The sequence below is a fragment of the Ursus arctos genome, unplaced genomic scaffold (genome assembly GCF_023065955.2).
Source record: "Ursus arctos isolate Adak ecotype North America unplaced genomic scaffold, UrsArc2.0 scaffold_34, whole genome shotgun sequence".
Lineage (NCBI taxonomy): Eukaryota > Metazoa > Chordata > Mammalia > Carnivora > Ursidae > Ursus > Ursus arctos.
The window spans coordinates 13,905,274-13,923,533 of NW_026623030.1; the positions used below are offsets into that span (position 1 = coordinate 13,905,274).

At 45.4% G+C, this 18,260-nt stretch overlaps 1 protein-coding gene across 6 annotated transcripts in view; it reads right to left on the bottom strand.

The window, feature by feature from the left end:
* The window catches only part of UBE3B (ubiquitin protein ligase E3B), a 53,196-nt gene extending 35,165 nt beyond the window's left edge, over positions 1–18,031 (bottom strand). Inside the window, exons 1-10 of one of the 6 annotated variants that reach the window (XM_048221378.2) lie at positions 17,871–18,030; positions 16,832–16,873; positions 14,535–14,637; positions 12,672–12,853; positions 12,397–12,517; positions 11,001–11,060; positions 10,477–10,581; positions 8,700–8,796; positions 7,336–7,421; positions 5,327–5,409 (exon numbers count right to left, since the gene is read on the bottom strand). In XM_048221378.2, the coding sequence (XP_048077335.1) occupies positions 5,327–5,409; positions 7,336–7,421; positions 8,700–8,796; positions 10,477–10,581; positions 11,001–11,060; positions 12,397–12,517; positions 12,672–12,832 (713 nt within the window). In that variant the 5' untranslated portion in view covers positions 12,833–12,853; positions 14,535–14,637; positions 16,832–16,873; positions 17,871–18,030. Of the gene's footprint in view, positions 1–5,326; positions 5,410–7,335; positions 7,422–8,699; positions 8,797–10,476; positions 10,582–11,000; positions 11,061–12,396; positions 12,518–12,671; positions 12,854–14,534; positions 14,638–16,831; positions 16,874–17,558 lie in introns of all 6 variants that reach the window. The other 5 variants (XM_026515076.4, XM_026515075.4, XM_048221379.2 and 2 more) reach the window with 5 other exon arrangements.
* Between the last annotated feature and the right edge of the window lie 229 nt (positions 18,032–18,260).

An 18,260-nucleotide genomic window follows, 5' to 3' on the forward strand; every position in this document is an offset into this window, starting at 1 on the left:
AGGATGCAGCTACGAGATAGATACGTTTCAAAGTTTTACTGACATCAGAGAATATTCGTGCTGTAATAAACTTTAGAGAAAACAGAATAAGAAACTATGTCCATGGGAGGTGAGGGAGGAGGTAGTGACTGGGAGGAAGGAAAAGAACTTCTGGAATGATGACACTGTTCTGTTTCTCAAGGGGAGTGGTACTTATGCAAGCATGTTTACTATGTGATAACTCACTAAAGATTCACACTTCAATTAAGCAATTTATTGTAAGTATGCATTATGATAATACTTAGATATGTGCATACATACATAAGCCTGTGAATATATACAAGTGGAAAAAAACCCAGGAAGGACAGATTTAAAAAAACGTTAACGACGTATGTCTGGGTTGTAGAATCATGACAGACACCTTTTCTTCCTTACACTATTCTATTTCATCCAGGTTTTCTACAATAAGCATGCAATCCTCCATAATCAGAAAAAAAAAGATAAATGTTATTAAAATGAGATAATGACCCTACCTCACCCCGTATATAAAAATTAACTAAAAATGGATTATACACCTAAATGCTAGGTTTACAACTAAAGCTGTAAAACTCTTAGAAGAAAACACAGGAGTAAATCTTTGTGACCTTGGGTTTGACAATGATTTCTTAAATAGGTGTAAAAAAAAAAAAAAAAACAACCCACAAAATTTGGGGCGCCTGGGTAGCTCAGCTGGTTAAACATCTGCCTTTGGCTAGGTCATGATCCTGCAGTCCTGGGATCAAACCCAGCAGGGAGTCGGCTTCTCCCTCTGCCTCTGCCCCTCCTCCTTGCTAGTGTGCGCACGTGCACGTGCTCTCGCGCTCTCAAAATGGATGAATAAAATCTTAAAAAAAAACCAAAACACAAAATTTAAAACCTTTATGCTTCAAAAGACACCATCAAGAAAGTGAAAAGACAACCAGCAGAAAGCAAGGAAATATGCAAATTATCTCCTGATAAGGGACTTTTATTTGGAACATACCAAGACTCATACAACCCAATTAAACAATGGGCAAGGATGTAAATAAGACATTTCTCCAAAGAAATATACACGAGTGGTTAATAAGCACATGACAAGATGGTTAACATCACTGGCCATCAGGGAACTGCAGATCACGACAACAGGGAAGGATCACCTCACACCCACGAAGAGGGCTATGATAAAGAAGATAACAAGGGTTGGTGGGAACTTGGAGAAATTGTAACTCTCATTCATTACTGGTGGGAATGTAAGGTGGTGAGGCCACTTTGGAAAAGTTAGGCAGTTCCTCTAAAAGTTAAGCACAGAGTTACCACCTGATACAACAATACCACTTGCAGGAATATATACAAAATGAAAAACATGTCCACACTAAAAGCTAACACATAAATGTTTATAGCAGCACCATTCATGATAGCCAAAAAATAGAAACAACCCAAACATGGCATAACCATACCACGGAATATTACTCAGCCATAAAAAAAGAAAGAAGAACAGATACATTCTACAACATGGATGAACACACTATGCAAAGTGAAAGAAGCCAGGCACAGAAGATCACACACTGTCGGGTTCCAGTCATGTGAAACGTCCAGAACGGGCAAATCCCAAGGGAGAGAAAGTAGATTCGTTGTGGCTGGGGAGAGAGATTAGGGGGGAAGGAATGTGACTGGTAATGGGTATGGGGTTTATTTCTGGAATTAGACAATGGTGATGATTGTACAACTCTGTGAATGTACTAAAAACCAATGAACTGTGTACTTCAAATGAGTGAAAGGTAGGATATGTGAATTATAATTCAACAAAGTTATTAAAAAAACACCAGAGGTCATGCAGGAAAAAAAAAAAAAGGTAGAACTTACAGGAGGAAATTGATCTCTTCCAGCTAACGTGCTCCAACGGCAACAAGCAAGTATGTTACTGGTATTTACTATCAGAATCTGTATTATAAACGTTCACTTTCAAGGATACCATTTTTGGGACAAGAAGACTGCACACGGCTAAAATGCTCAAAACACCACTGTCTCTGACAACTACCTGTCTATAGGAGGCTGACCAACCAAGCTAAACCCACTGAGCTGAGCTGGACAAAAGATAATTCTCTAAAAAGAGAATTAAGTTACTTTCTGTATGTTAGAAAGAGGTGTGGATCAGGACTAAAAAATTACCTAGAGAGAGGAAAAGCAAACCATAACAGAATGTCACCAAAACTTTAACTCGTCACTTCCTGCTTCCAAGGGGACAACTGCATCACCAAGGGGGCGCCAAGGGCAGGATCCCACCCTGAGTCATATCCCCGAGTAACTCCACCTGACTGACCAGGAGTGAGGCATCACAAGACTGTAAGGAGGCAGGGTTGCCTCGAAGGAGGCCAGTCTCAAAAGACCACACATACACACCAGACACTCCATTTCCCTCAATGCCCTGCTATCTATACCCCCAGCATGACGTCATCAAAAACTTCTTCAGCCTTGTGGTTGTTGCACATAAGTCCCCTCAGGTGACAAATCCTACCAACATCCTGCCAGTGGTACACTTAACAGGGTGCACCTTATGTGCGGGTCTTGGTGTTAGGCACAGCAGGGGAGGAGGGGAAGAGAGAGGTTTACTGCACGGTACCCACCAACAGACAGCTCATGCTGCAACCAGGGAGCTGGACAGGCGCACAGGAAAAACAGAAACCGAGCCTGGGCAAACCTGGGGCCTGGGTAAGAAATGGAACAGGGAGAATCTGACAGAGTTCCCACGTGCCACAAATTCTATATATATTGTTCCTAGAATACAAGAATGTCTAATACATGACGCAAGTAGGCAAGTGTAAAGAACGAGGAGTAAAGAGCATAGGCTCCGGAGTCAGAGAGCCTGGGTTTAATTCCTGACCCTGCCACCCTCCTCTGTGTGACCTGGGGCACGTGGTTTAATATCTCTGGGCCTTAGCTTCCTCATCTATAAAACCGAGATTGAAGAATGTGGTGAGGAGTCAGTTAATGTGGGTAGAAGTCTTAGAACAATTGTGTGGTCCATGAATGTTAGCTATTTGCATCATAAGGTTTGGTGATCATGTCTAAACATACCATTTATAATTTTATAGGATTTCAATAGTATATTCCAGTATAACAAAACCACTAGATACCTTGTTTTAAAAGGTCCTGGCCATTTTCAATTACATACAGATATTCAGAGGGGGAAAAGGTGCACTGGTTAAGAAAAAGGATTTAGAGCAGCCCAGCCTTCACAAATGAACCAATGGACTCTAACGTACAGAGTGAAAAAAACTAAAATGATGGATGCTACCATATTCTTAAGGGAGAAGAAACGTGCTGGAATGGCTGGATGTGACCCTCCTGGTGAATCACACGGTGAATTACAACCCTCTCGGGCATGGCAGGGATGCTGGAACAGAAGGATTTGTGTTCTCAGGACAGAGGAGGAGGCAGAGCTGCTGCTGTGCCTAGAGCTCAGGCATCTGTGTCAACCCTTTGCTGCCCCTGACAGAGGAGAGGGTGGGCGATGCTGGAATGAGCCACCCCAGGAGGTGACCCAGGAAAAGTTGTTGCAGGAAACCTCCTGCTGGAAAACCTGTTTGTACCTACATCCTACAACTCACTGAATACAGCTCCTCTCAAGGTCTGCAAGAAAGGTGTAACTGTTTACTAGATAAACTGCAGGTACCTCTGGAACTAGTTACAGCATCAACGGTTGACACCTGCTCCTCTGTCTTAAAGATCTCACCTCTAGGAACGTGCTGTCCAAAGCGGTAGCCACTGGCTGTATGTGGCTCCTGAGCACTTAAAATGTGTTTAGTTCAGCAGCAGATAGGCCTTAAGTATAAAATCTACCCCAGGTTTTGAAGACTCAGTATGAAAGAAAAAGATTAATTTTAAATAAGTGATTTAAAAATACTGACTTCATGTAGAAATGATTATACTTGAGATATACTGGTTTAAGTAAAATAGATCATTAAACTTAATTTGCCCTTTCTTTGGACTTTTTTAATGCAGTTCTCATTATATTTCTATTGGACAGGGCTGCTCTAGACCAGCCTTGTCCAACAGAACTTTCCGTGATGATGGGAATGTTCCTTATTCGTGCGGTCCAATAGGTCGTCACTCCTCAGTCACATGTGGCCTGGAAGCACTTGAAACATAGCTAACGCGACTGAGGAACTGAGTTCTCAATTTTAATGTATTTCAATTTAAACAGCCCCACGGGGCGCAGTGGTAGTGGACAGCACAATCTAGACCAGGAGTGGCAAAATATGGCTCAAAGACTGAATTCTGCCCGCTGCCTATTTTTCTAAATACAGTTTTATTCGAACACAGCTTGTCTCGCTTGTGTATGTATTGTCTTTGGCCGCTTTGTGCTACGATAACAGGGTGGTTGTGACAGGTACTGTGTGGCCCACAGAACCGAAGATACGTATTAGCTAGCCCCTCACAGAAAAAGTCTGCCAACCGATACTCTACAACATCATTTCCCAAAATAGTATCCCATAGAAAAGGACTCCATGGGACATTAATTGACGTGCTCTACCACCGAAAAATTAGGCGAGGGTATTCCATGTTCACATATGTTCAGGCCAACATCAGATTAAACAAGCCCAAAGGTTCTTGAACCGTGGGACTTATCAAGAGCTTCCCCGGGTAAAGTGCCCTATGGATTAGCAAACGGGGCAGAGCAGGGAGCTCTACGAAGCTGATTTGACCACAACACTCCCTCTGCCCTAAATTATTATCTTGGGGATTAAGATTATCGGGTTACCTTATTAACATCTCTCCCAAGTCAGTGCTCCTTTCAACAGTTTAAGAATGTGCCAGACCCAAACAGACACAGCTTTGTGTACTTGGCGAGTCTCAGAATTGCAGGCATAATTTCCACATTGAACTATTTAGCTTACGTATTTTGTATCTCCTAACTAAGTGAAGGCAAACAGCACATCCTCTCTGGGTCTACAGATTGGAACATTTTAAATCTGTGTTCACAACCCTACTCCCTGAACCCTCTGCTCGGCCCTTTGCTGGGCCTCCTCCAGCTCCGAGGCTCTCTATTCAATTAAAAGCTCAAAAGGAAAAATACTTGTATGTTGGGTCCTTGGCACAATGTAAGCAATTCACTTTGAAAAGGTTCTCTCAAATCACGATGCAAAAAATTCAGGGGCACGGACAGAAGAGCTGCCCCAGACGCATCACGATCGGAAGAACGCCACTTCATGTGAATTCCGACAAAGTGGGCAAACCCACACTGAACATAAGGAACAGGAGAAAAGGAAAGCGAGAGAAGGAAGCCTCCCGAAGCACGTCAACCCCTCAGCTGGAGTTTACTACTTACCGCAGTGCTAGAGAAAAGGTTGCAGTTAAAGTGCCTTTAGACAGACAAGGCCGGGGTCTTGCCAGGCCACGGGTTAACAATATCTGAAAAAGAACATTTTAACTGGTCAGGGGACAATACTGACTTTATATTCATTTGTACGTAAAATAGCAGCACGGAAGTAAAAAGAGAGCCTCAGACAAAAAACTCTATCGGAATGTTTTCTGAAAATGAAGGGAGAGCAAAGTGAGGGTTATCGCCTTCGGTACACCACTCTGTCCCTCAATATCGTTATTTAAAACTTTGAAATAATAAACAGCTAAAAAAGCTTACAGCCCGTGAAAAGAATACCAGACTTATATTTTGTCTGTGTGTTCTTCCTATATTGTGGTATCCAGAAGCTTCCTCACTGAGATGAACAGCTGAGGGCATCACCTCTGGCCAGCATGCCACCTCACAGGGTTTGTGTGAGGAGAGAAAGCAACTCGATCAGGAAGGAGTCCATCTCAGTACCAGGCAGAAGGAAGGGCTAAATCAATGCTATGTCTTAAACTCAAAAATTCCAAAGTGCTTTTTAAAAAATTTTTTAATGTTCTTTTATTATGTTAGTCACCATACAGTACATCCCTGGTTTCTGAGGTAAAGTTCGATGATTCATTAGTTGCGTATAACACCCAGTGCACCATGCAATACGTGCCCTCCTTACTACCCATCACCAGTCTATCCCATTCCCCCACCCCCCTCCCCTCTGAAGCCCTCAGTTTGTTTCTCATAGTCCATAGTCTCTCATGTTTCATTCCCCCTTCTGATTACCCCCCCTTTCTTTATCCCTTTCTTCCCCTACCGATCTTCCTAGTTCTTATGTTCCATAGATGAGAGAAATCATATGATAATTCTTTCTCTGCTTGACTTATTTCACTTAGCATTATCTCCTCCAGTGCCATCCATGTTGCAGCAAATGTTGAGAACTCGTTCTTTCTGATAGCTGAGTAATATTCCATTGTATATATGGACCACAACTTCTTAATCCAGTCATCTCTTGAAGGGCATCTCGGTTCCTTCCACGATTTAGCTATTGTGGACAACGCTGCTATGAACATTGGGATGCATATGGCCCTTCTCTTCACTACGTCTGTATCTTTGGGGTAAACACCCAGTAGTGCAATGCTGGGTCATAGGGTAGCTCAATTTTTAACTTTTTAAGGGACCTCCACACTGTTTTCCAGAGTGGCTGTACCAACTCGCATTCCCACCAACAATGTAGGAGGGATCCCCTTTCTCCACATCCTCTCCAGCAATTGTTGTTTCTTGCCTTGTCCATTTTTGCCATTCTAACTGGCGTAAGATGGTATCTTAGTGTGGTTTTGATTTGAATTTCCCTGATGGCCAAAGTGCTTTTAAACAGCGATTAGAGGGGCGCCTGGGTGGCTCAGTCGTTAAGCGTCTGCCTTCAGCTCAGGGCGTGATCCCGGAGTTCTGGGATCGAGCCCCATGTCAGGCTCTTCTGCTGGGAGCCTGCTTCTTCTTCTCCCACTCCCCCTGCTTGCGTTCCCTCTCTCGCTGGCTATGTCTTTCTCTCTCAAATAAATAAAATCTTTAAAATAAATAAATAAATAAATAAACAGCGATTAGAGTTCTGACAATTCCCTGGGGGTGTGGGCTGGCACAGTAACGGGCAGTGTGCACAAAAGGTGTTTGAGGACACAGCAAGAAAGGTAATACCAGACACCACCCATGGAGGAACCTGAGGGAACCAAGTTCTGAGGCGTCCTTCCCAACTTTAAATATCAAGTGACTGGGTTATTCCTGGAGCCAAAGATGCAGCACAATAAAGGGATCACAGGGCCACTGTCCTCCCTTGACACAAACCACAAGGGACTCAAGGCAGGGAAGGGACAGGATGCCAGGCTTTAAACTGCTGCAAAAAGGTTTCTGTGGGGAGGGCACCAGATAGGCCGAAATCAGATGTAAAAATCCAAGTTCAGGTAAGGAAGAACGAGGTCCCATGTTAGGGGACAGGGGTCACAAACCTGCAGCACAGAATAAAATCCATGCTGGTTGAGATGTCCCATGATATTTGCACAAATGTGGTTCATGGCTGGTCGAAGACTTTCCCCTAAATGAAGAAAAAAGTCTGAGAAGAAAGGCTCTGGCCTTACTGTGAACGGGTTATATGTGGGACAGAATATCACGGCGTAGGCCCAAGGCCATGAAGAAAGCAGATTTTCTCTGGCTTGCTTTCCTACCCTCTTTGGTTTGGTACCAGAGTACAGGGAGAGGCCGATCTCCAGAATTCTCTCCCCCAGGAGGTCCAGCTCAAGTGTCCCCTCTTAGGTGACGAGTCCTATCATTTCCCTGGCCAGGAGTAACGTCTCCGGCCTCCAAGCGCCTGTAGCACCTTTCCTAATTCCCTCCGAGGGCCTGGCACTTTCTGCTCTCTGTGCCTCCCCCCGCCCAGCCCAGGATATGAGCTCCCTGGAACTCAAGACCAGAACTCACCCAGTTTTAAACCACCCCCCCCCAACGCCCCTGCCTTAAAATCACCCCTCCTTCCTGCCCAGGAGCCTCTGCACATACAGCTGCCTCTGCTCTCAAAGTGCGGTCCCTCCTCCTGGCTCTGTGAACGCCAACTCTCCCTCCGGCTCTTAGCTCCAACATCGCTACCGCAGCAGAGCCCAAGCCCCAGACACAGCGAGGCAGGTCCTCCCCGATGCACTGAATGCGCTCCCCTCCTGTACTCTTCCCTCTGAGCACATGCCACACTGCTGTCATGACACGTACGTGTTCACACGTATAGTCTGCCTATGTTCATGTTCCCTTTGGTGTCTGTCTCCCTCACCAGACCCCCCAGTGCTGAGAGGAAGGGCGGGCACAAGGCAGTGGTTCGACACCTAAAGCTGCTTGAGGGCAGTGACCTTCTCTGTCTCTCCAGCGCCTGCGCAGTATCTGGCATGGAGAAGGCTATTCACTGAACGTACGAAACACGTAAGGCTCAGTGCACTATCCGGGGAAAACGAGGCAGCTTCACAACGCAAATTTTATGGGCAAAATAGAATGACTTGCTGCTCAATGATTCTACCACGAATGACAAGGCTTGAGCAACTATTACCACTTAGAGCCTGAGAGGCTGGGGCAGTTTTAAAAAAAGGAGATCAGAGGAAACAAGCCTTTAAACATAAACGCAAAGAAAGGAGAAATTATAACACAACACTGAACGCGTTCTGCATACTGCAAAAGCTAGCTAATGGACGCGCCAATGGCATCTTCGTTCACATGGTTTTAGGTCTCTCCTGAGGCTTACGGTGGCGAACATGCTTCTTAAAAAGGTGAAAGGGTCCCCAAGCTCACTATGCAAATGCCACTTGGGAAAGGTTTTAAAGCAAGCCCCACAGACCTTTTCCGCGGAGAATTTTCCACGTTGAAGTGTCTGTGAAGGTGACGAGCATCGTGAGGTACAGCGTGATGAGTCTGGAGTCCTGTAAAATTTCGGGCTGGAAACAATAAAGAAACTGAGATTAAGACATATGCCCTCCAGTCTCCGACAACGGAGCAGCCATTTACAACTGCCTGGATGGCCTCTGAGCCCAGTGAGTCAGGACTGTCCGAGTTTACGCTTTTTCTTTTGGGGAATGACCACTTTGGGAGTTAAAGGACAGAGATTTTGGCACACTAGTGCTCGAGCATGGAATCTGAAATGCTCTTGGGAATGGAGAAGAGAATTCTTGGAAAACAACATGACTGGAGCTGGCTGGCTATGTGTATGTACGTAGGCAAGCATGTACGTATGTTCACTGAAGCGGCAGTGCAGAAATGCAGTTGAACATGACAGGGGCTCTTGGCTCAGACGGCTAGCTTTACCACTTCCTAGCTGTGTGATTTAGGCCAAATTGCTTACCCTCTCTGTACCCGTTTCCCCAGCTACTGACTAGCAATGACTGATCATTGCTTTCTCCATAGGCTTGTTATTAGAAATGAATGAATTAATGTATATAAAGCACTAAGAACAGTGCCTAGCTCATGGATAACTCTATGGAACACTGGCTATTTTTATAATCATAATTCATGCTTGCTGCCAGGTCAAGGCCAAGTGAGTCATTCACAAGTGCCTTGAGGGAGATGGCTATGAATGGACCACTGGGGGCTTTGGGGAGATCTGCTCCATCACTCAGCTACCACCTGAGTCACTGCCAAGCCTCTGCCCCTGAAACCTCTCCCCCCATTGTACGAAGTAAAAATGTCCACTGTTTGCAATGACTCACACCCTGCCCACCTTCTCATAACACAAGTGTGAGCACAGGACCAGGACAGGACAGTGGCAGTACCCCATCCCTCTTGCCACGGTGACCAGCTCAAGGTTGAGACTGGGATCCCACTACGCCTTTATGGGTCCTCCCAGATTTCTAAACCAGTAGGAGAGGTCTCCCTTTTCTCTTTGGTCAAGACAGGGTGAGGATGTGAGGCCAGAACTGCTGGCTACCGTGATTCCCAAAGGGAACAGGGATGAGAGAAAGGGACAAGCAGAATCCTAGAAGCTCCTGATTCTGGTCATCCCTGGCTGCCATGTTACAGAGAATATTCTATAGAAGATATTCTCCTTCTTCCTTAGCTTGTATGTATTACTAGCTGTACTCATGTTGGGTTTCTGCACTTGTAACAAGAAGCCTGACTAGTATAATAATATAAACAGTAAGTTATCCATTGTATCAAAAGAATGGAAAGAAAGCCAACAGATTCCCAGGCATCAGAGACTGTGGTAAGTGCAGGCCAATGTTCAAAATATTACACAGGAAAGAAGGGCCCATTCTGATAACAGTATCTAACTTGCTCTCTCTTAGAACAAGGGCTCTAAGAATATATATTTTTTTAAGATTTTATATATCTGACAGAGACACAGCCAGAGAGAGAGAGGGAGCACAAGCAGGGGGAGTGGGAGAGGAAGAAGCAGGCTCCCAGCAGAGCAGGGAGCCTGACGCAGGGCTCAATCCGAGCACCCTGGGATCACACCCTGGGCCGAAGGCAGACACTTAACAACTGAGCCACCCAGGCGCCCCTCTAATAATTTTCTTACTAGACTCTAACAAACTTCCAAAGGAATAATCTATGAAGGAATCACGAGGACTCTCAAAATACATGCTAAAGGCCTCCAATGAGGCCTCTTGTTTTGTCTTTACCTTGAGCTGCTCAAGAAACTCACAGCAATACCAAAGAATGTGTTTGATCTGTTTAATCCATAGGAGGGTGAGATCCTTGGAAAGAGCCAGGGACACATACCACACCTATAAGCAGGAGAAAGAGAAATGTAATGGGCAGGTACAGGGATCAAATTACATATGTTGTAGCTATTGGAATGGGACCACTTTGCTAGGTCCAGTGCCAGAGAAAGCAGTGGAGATGAATGGGTGAATAAACAGAGAGTAGGATTTATTTTAACACTAAACCCAGAGGTAAAATAGCCTAGTAAGGGAATTTAGCATCCTGAGTAAGAGGTAAGAGCAGACCATAGCTCTTGGATAATGAAAAGACTAAAAACAATCAGTTGCACTTTGTTAATGTTTCAATCCATTACTTACACGCAGGGCTGTATGTATCCATGCAAAGTCATACCTAACAAAATCCTAACATTCAGCAGGAACTTTAGAGCCAAAGAGACTGGCCCGAGAGCTTCTGGGAGACTTCTCACCCCCATCCCACTTACCTTGGGTTCATTCTCAGCATCCATGCTGCTCAGGATGCAGCGACACAGCTTCTCAAATCTCTGCAAAGAGGCAGAGTGGGGGTTATAAATTCCCACAACCAACGATAAAATGGGAAAGCAGCAAGTGTCCCGTGGGCACCTGGCACATGCAGGCACTCGCATGGTGTCAGATGACTCACATGTGCTCATATTTAATTCCCTCTCATAGATACAGAAACTGAAGATCAGAAAGGCTAATGAAAGGCTCTCAAACTGGTGGCCCACAGGCTGGATGAGCCCTACACATGCATTTTGGACTGGGGCTCCTTTGGAGAAATCAATCTGGCAATCTGGGCCTGTACTCCTGCAGACTAGCAGCAGTCCCTGAATTGTGCTCTCCCGGTGGCCATTCTGTAAGCACCACAGATGCGGACTTTGGCCTTACCAACTGTCACATCATCACTTTTCTCTTGAATCCAAAAGGAAGAAAAGTGGAAACTAAGTTACACTGTCTATACCAACCCTGGATCCACCCTCAGAAGTGCCCTGGCCCAGGACAGCCACCTCATTACCCAGAGCTATAGTTTCCTCTGTTAGCAGGGGTCACCTCCCTGCACCTGCCTGTCCTCATCTATGTGTCCGTGTGCCCACTGCCAGTGTACTCCTGCCTCTCTCTGGGCTACCGTCTCCACGGGGCTAGACCTTGCCCATCTTGTTTCCTTCCATGACCCCAAGTGCCCAGAGGAGGGTCTGGCAAAATGGGACGCTTACTAGTAATGAATGCCTAACCCCTGAGCACAGAGGCACTCCTCAATGGTATCGTGAGTACTATTACAGACAATTCGCTGCTCTAGGCTGATCGCTCCAATCCCAAAGGTGCAACCAACACATTTGGTTTGGTTTATAGGATTTGAAAGAAATTTCAAATTAGCTACCAATTTTTACAAACGCGCACAGATCTCCAGCACCTCCTTTACAAAACAGAGTAGCAGTCCACCACTGGCTGGAGTCCAGGAGTGGCTGCCCACCTTGAGTGGGCATGCCACAGACCTCACCACTCCCTCTGATGTCCTCACCAGCTCCCGTCAGGTTACTGCTCATTAGGATTTCTGTTATGTTTTGTTCCTGTATATGGCTTCTTTCACTCATTTGCCCAACCTGCCTGGCTCCTGTTTGCATCTGAGTCCAAGTGCTTATCATAGTCAACGTGAAAAGAACGGTGATAGCGTTCAGAAGCACTGGCCATAATGCCTACAAAACTTGTCCCAAGAAAACTAAAAGGGCAGGATATGGCCGACGCAGAGTCTATCTTGCAGACTCGCTCTAAGGCCCTACGGCCTAAATGAATTAGTATTTATAAAATACTTTAAAAAGACTAGCCGATGGGTAAGCAGAGTGTTCACTATTATTATTTTACCTCGTTATCCTCTTTAATTCGGAACAGGAATAGCAGTTTCCTGGCAATCTTAAAAATACAAAGTGCGCTTCTTTTACTGGACTCAGCATCACCCGCTTTAAAAAACTCATCGATCTCTCTCCTGGGGAGGGAAGGATAAGAAAAAAAAAAAAAAAAGACATTTTAAATTAGCTCCCAGCAACTGGAAGGCTTTTCACAAACTGCAGCAGAAAGCACCATCTTTTCTTGCCATTAATTAGGAACAAGGGAAAATGTGCTGAGTCCTTGGCGCCCACCTGATCTCTCTCTGCAGCCGACTCCGACAAAGGAAACTCCGAACGTGGGCCTGGATCTCAACAGCCGCCCGCTCCCGCTCCTTCTGCACAAGCCTTTCCTCTCGAGCCTGACGGGCCCGATCAATGAACCATGCTCTCGAGGTCTGAGAAACGGTGAACATGCTGGCAAATTTGCACAAACCCTGCAGGGAAAGTGGTGAGCAGCCTCTGTAGGTTATTATAGGAAAAACACACACAGGAAGGGGCTCATGAGCCAAGGGTGGGCAGCAGAGAGCTACTTGGGACCCTTCTGTACCCTCCAAAGGGGCTAATGGCTCTCCTGGCACAAGTCCCAACTTCCTATCAGCTCCTTTCATGCGACTCATCTAGACTAGCGATGCTCTTTCCTGTATTAAATAATTACATCTTCTTAAGAGAAAGAGCACAGCATCTGCCATAGGGTATGGGCTCCGTAATCGTTTAACAGACGAAAAAAGCCTGAATCGATTCCATTCCTAAAGCTCTAATGCAAACCAGGCATCCTCCAGGTCAAAGGTTCCTAGATAATCGAATTTTCTGGAACAGTCTAAAACGGAGCAAATTTATTTTGCCAAGTAAAGACTTGGGGGGGGGGAATCAATTATTTACTGTCATTATTTCATTCAGACATTTACTCGACAAATATTTACTGGCATTTATTTTGTGCCCACCACAAAAGACCTTAATTTTTTTGAAAAAGGGCCGCTTTAATGCTAAAAAAGCCAAACGTGATTCCAGCATGCAAGACAATCTGTTAAACTGAATACATCTGGTTTTATGTGTCACTTACTCTACCATCCTTACTGATCCCATCCTGCCAAGGGCCGATGAAGACTCTGCCGCAGATCTCTGCCATCCACTGACTGGTATGATTTGACAGAGGCTTTCAATTATGTTACATTTTTAATCTAAATCACCAGTAACTGTCTTTTCCCAAAGTGGTGGCTTTGGCTATCAGCCTAGTGCACATAACACTGGTCCATGGAGCCTCCCACACTGAGATGATTTCTATGAATGCTTGAAAACTGTCATTCTGTCCCAAATATATAATCAGCCCAGCTGACAAAATGACTAAAATGGATTACTCAGAAATTCAGATTTCTGGAAAACAATCTCTTTACCGTGTCACCTCCCTCAAAGCAATGCCCACATGAAAACACCAACAAGAATAAAGAGCTCACTCAGGTCTCCACCCATGTCAACATATGGGGGGGGTGGCTCTGTGGTCCCTTTTTTTTTTTTTAAAGATTTTATTTATTTATTTGACAGAGAGAGAGGCAGCAAGAGAGGGAACACAAGCAGGAAGAGTGGGAGAGGAAGAAGCAGGCTTCCCGCTGAGCAGGGAGCCTGATTCGAGGCTAGATCCCAGAACACTGGGATCATGACCTGAGCCAAAGGCAGACGCTTTACCGACTGAGCCACCCAGGCGCCCCTTTGTGGTCCCTTTTCAACAGTGATTCGCATCTGTTAAACAATAAGGCTTTGCAAACACGTGGGTCTCTCATCAGTAATTTTCAAAACAAATGAACAAAGCCCACCTGATCACAGCGGGGAAGATAAGAAGGCAGGGGAGGAGGGGTGCCTGTGTGGCTCAGTTGTTAAGCGTCTGCCTTCAGCTCAGGGCGTGATTCCAGCGTTCTGGGATCCAGCCCCGCATCAGGCTCCTGCACTGGGAGCCTGCTTCTTCCTCTCCCACTCCCCCTGCTTATGTTCCCTCTCTCACTGGCTGTCTCTCTGTCTGTCAAATAAATAAATAAATATCTTAAAAAAAAAAGGGGGGGGAGGAAAAAATGGTCTTCTAGAATCACTTGCTTTCTCTGCCCAGCAGAAGTCTGGAGAGCTCACCTGAGGACTTGCCTTTGACACAGAAACAGCAGGTAATCATTAGTGATGTGGTCAAGGTCTCACAGCTGAGGGCAGCTTCTCGCTTCAGAGGAGCTTGTCTTTTCTGGCAAAAGCAGAAGGAAAAAAAAAAGCAGATTCAGGGTTAAGTTTTATAGGTAGGGCATCCTATATGTTCCTCACTGAATAAAATAAACAGGGCCTCTGGTTTAAAACAACACTAGTGTCCTTTTTAGTTAAGGTCTGATCTAAATGTTACACCATATCTCCCCAGGCCTTCAGTTTAAAGCGAACAGACTGAAAACAATCCCAGAGAAGCTGAATTAAAGCTGTACTTGCTTTACGATAGTAAGCAAGAGCAGAGTGGATATAAAGTTAAAAAAGCCACTGAAAATTATGTTTGACATTTTTTAACGATATGAAAAATGTTTATGCCGGAGAAATGAAAAAAAGAGCTGGCTGTGAACCAATACGATCCCAATTACATAATGAAAAGAACGCATGTGCACACAGGCACAAAGCTGGGAAAAAGAAATACACCAACAGGTTGAGGGCGGTTGTTTTGAGGTAGAGGGATCGTGGGAAGTTCTGCTTCCTTAACTAGAGTCTGTTTTCCAAATTTTCTGCAGAAAGCACATGGGGAGGCAGCACGGCACTGAGCAGCACACATGCTTCGGAGTCACACAGAGCTGGAGCCGGTCCCCAGCTCCGCCAGGTACTGTAGAGATGCCTCAGAGGCTTTCTGCCTTCATCTCTTAATTGGCGGAGGCTAAGGAGGACCAAATGAGATGGCGTAAGTCAAATACCTATTAAGGTGGCTGACAGAGTACAGAGTCAATAAGTAATCAATGTATTATTTTCACAGACATGAGTTTTGTTTTGTTTTTTAAGCTCTTCGGATACGGGCACCTGGGTGGCCCAGTTGGTTGAGCGTCTGCCCTCGGCTCGGGTCATGATCCCAGGGGCCTGGGATCTGGCCTTGCATCGGAGTCAGGGCTCCCTGCTCAGCGGGGAGTCTGCTTCTCCCTCTGCCCCTCCCCATGTTCGTGCTCGTGCTCCCTCTCACTCACTCAGATAAATGAAATCTTAAAAAAAAAAAAAAAAAAAAAAAAAAACTCTTCGGTAGAGGCTCTCATCTGCACAGTCATGCAGGTTCTTTGGGTAGGAATTAATGCTGGGACCATTACATTCTTCATCAATTACATTTTGTCCTGTCCCTGGGTGCACTAAGTTTCACCATTCCTGTCACTTGGGCTAGGACCCTGTGTAGACTGGGTAACAGCTTCAAGCTCCTGAGAGCTGCCAAAAAAAAGGGCCCAAGCCACGAGCACAATGGTATGATCGTTCCTTAACATGTAGAGAGTCCCTCACTTGGGAGGTAGTTGGGGTGTGAGGAGGAGAGAGAGCCTCTTCTCAATGGAAAAACAGGAGGACACACAGGCAAACTGTGACAAAGTAGCTGTAAGACTACCTCAAAACTTTCACTTCTCCCAGGGCGCCTTGCAGAAGAGCTCTTTCTTGAAATTACCATCCCCTCAGCAATACTATATGTTGGTTTCTGCTTACGCCATATAATAGTCTGTACTTTGCAGTTTTTCTAATTCCTTCTTATTCACCTCTTCTATCTGCCTAGAATCTACTAGTTTGTCAAAGTACATTATGAAATCTTTATTATTCAAAGTTACTGTAAAGAAGGATTACACAAACTTTGACATAGTCAAAGAAAAGGCTGTATGTAGTAGAAAAAACCCTGGATCAGACAAATTACACATGATTCTACTTCATTTGGCCAAACTGCTTATCTGCTCTAGGCCTCAGTTTCTTTATCTGTAAATTGAGGATAATAGTACCTACTTCCTAGGGGTGCTAAAAGAAATAATTGAAACATTTACACTTCTTCTGTTGTGACCTAGTCAACATGACACTGTGATTAGGATTCAGTAGGAAAATTTTAACAAGGAGTATCTGAAAGCAGATAAAAGTAAAGCTCAGTTACATGCTATCTGGACTTAAGCAACAACAACAAAAACAAAAAGCTTACCAACCAGTTAGGGAAACAAAGATATATGTGGAAAAATTAGAAACACAAGAGAGTGGTGATAACCAAGATATAAAAAGCAAAAAGGAAAATAAGTTGATTAAATATCATGTGTCATGTCCCTTCTACATAGTAAGACCAGCAACCGTGTGAGATCATTTAGTTATGTCCCAGAGTCCACATTAGACCATTAGTAAGGGGGCAGAGCCAAGATTTTAATAGTAAGAGACAGAACTCAGATGCTTTTCTACTTCTATATTACCATGGTATCTGCTCAAAATCAGTCTTCCCTGGATGAGGTCAGCTTCATGGAGAATTATGAGAGTCCAGAGGGTATTATCCAAAGGTGAAGCATCATAAATATCACCTGCTGTCTGAGCCCAAGACGATTTCCCCCCTATGGTGGAAGAGCTGGGCAGCCAAGTTTAGTGACCACCATCTGTTTACCGGCAGATCATGTACCAGACACTGTACAGATATTTAATTTTGTCTTTTCAACAGCTCTTGAAGGTCTCAGGGGTCCAATTTTTAAAGAATAGGCAACAGGACTAAGACTATTAAGAATAACAGCTATCATTTACTGAAGGCTACAGCCTATCTAGGTGCATGTTATTATCAATCCCACCTTCACACAGAGAAAATGAAATGTAGAAGGGACATGACTTGTGAAAGGTCACTAGACTCCCGAATTTTGAAGCCACCTCTAAGCCAAAGCAATTAGTTAAGTGAAACAGACAAGACCCAAGGGACTCCGTCACTCAACAGGACAGCAAAGAAAAGCTGAGAATGCAAGGCTGCCGCTAGGGCTAAGTTGGAGTCCGATTACGACCAAGTTTTTCTTATTGAAATCATTAACACCAGCTGTTTCTACTGAGAGAGCTGAGTGTCAGATACTAAAACTTGCATTACACAACCTCCTCTGTGAAACGAGCTAATTACTCCATTTTACAGAGCAAGAAACCGAGGCTCGGAGAGATGAGAGAACTCACCCAAGGTCACACAGCGAGTAAATAGGACTCGAACTCCGGTTTGGGTGACTCCTGAGCCCAGAATCTTGCCTCGGCACCAACAACCACAATAACAAATCTTTTTCACCCAGCATTAGTCTGTCTATAAAAGCCTATCGTCCCGGAGATGAACAGGGGTGGAAACGGCTACGAAGAGACCACCCCCAGAACACGAAAGCCAGTCCCCAACACCTGCCCTCCCACTTGGGGAGGCAAGGACCCGGGCAAAGGGCCACCTCTCTCAAAGTCCCCACCACCACCCGGAGAACCCACAACCCTGTTCCCACTCGCTACCCGCAGGTCGTAGACCTTTGTGTGCTCGAGGCCCCCGCGCTCGGGGTCGGGGCCGCAACTACCGCCGCGTCAGCCCAGTACCCTCGAGCTTTGCCAGACCCGGGGCAGCTGCCGAGGCCCGACCGCCATCTTGCCCCGGGGTGTCCGCTCTCAAAGCTCCGCTGGGAAGCAACTATCCAGTTCCGGTAAACGACAGTTCCGCAGAGCTTCTGTACCCGGGAAGCACGACCTCCCTGCATCTTTTCCTCCTCTTCGGAAGGTGAAAAAAAGGGGACCATTCAAGAGCGGGTTAATGCCTGATCCAGCGGAGAGAAGATGCAACCCACTCCAGTCCCGGAGGCTGGAGGGAATGCAGTTGATGTGTAGGCGTACGACGGACCGTTTAAGAAA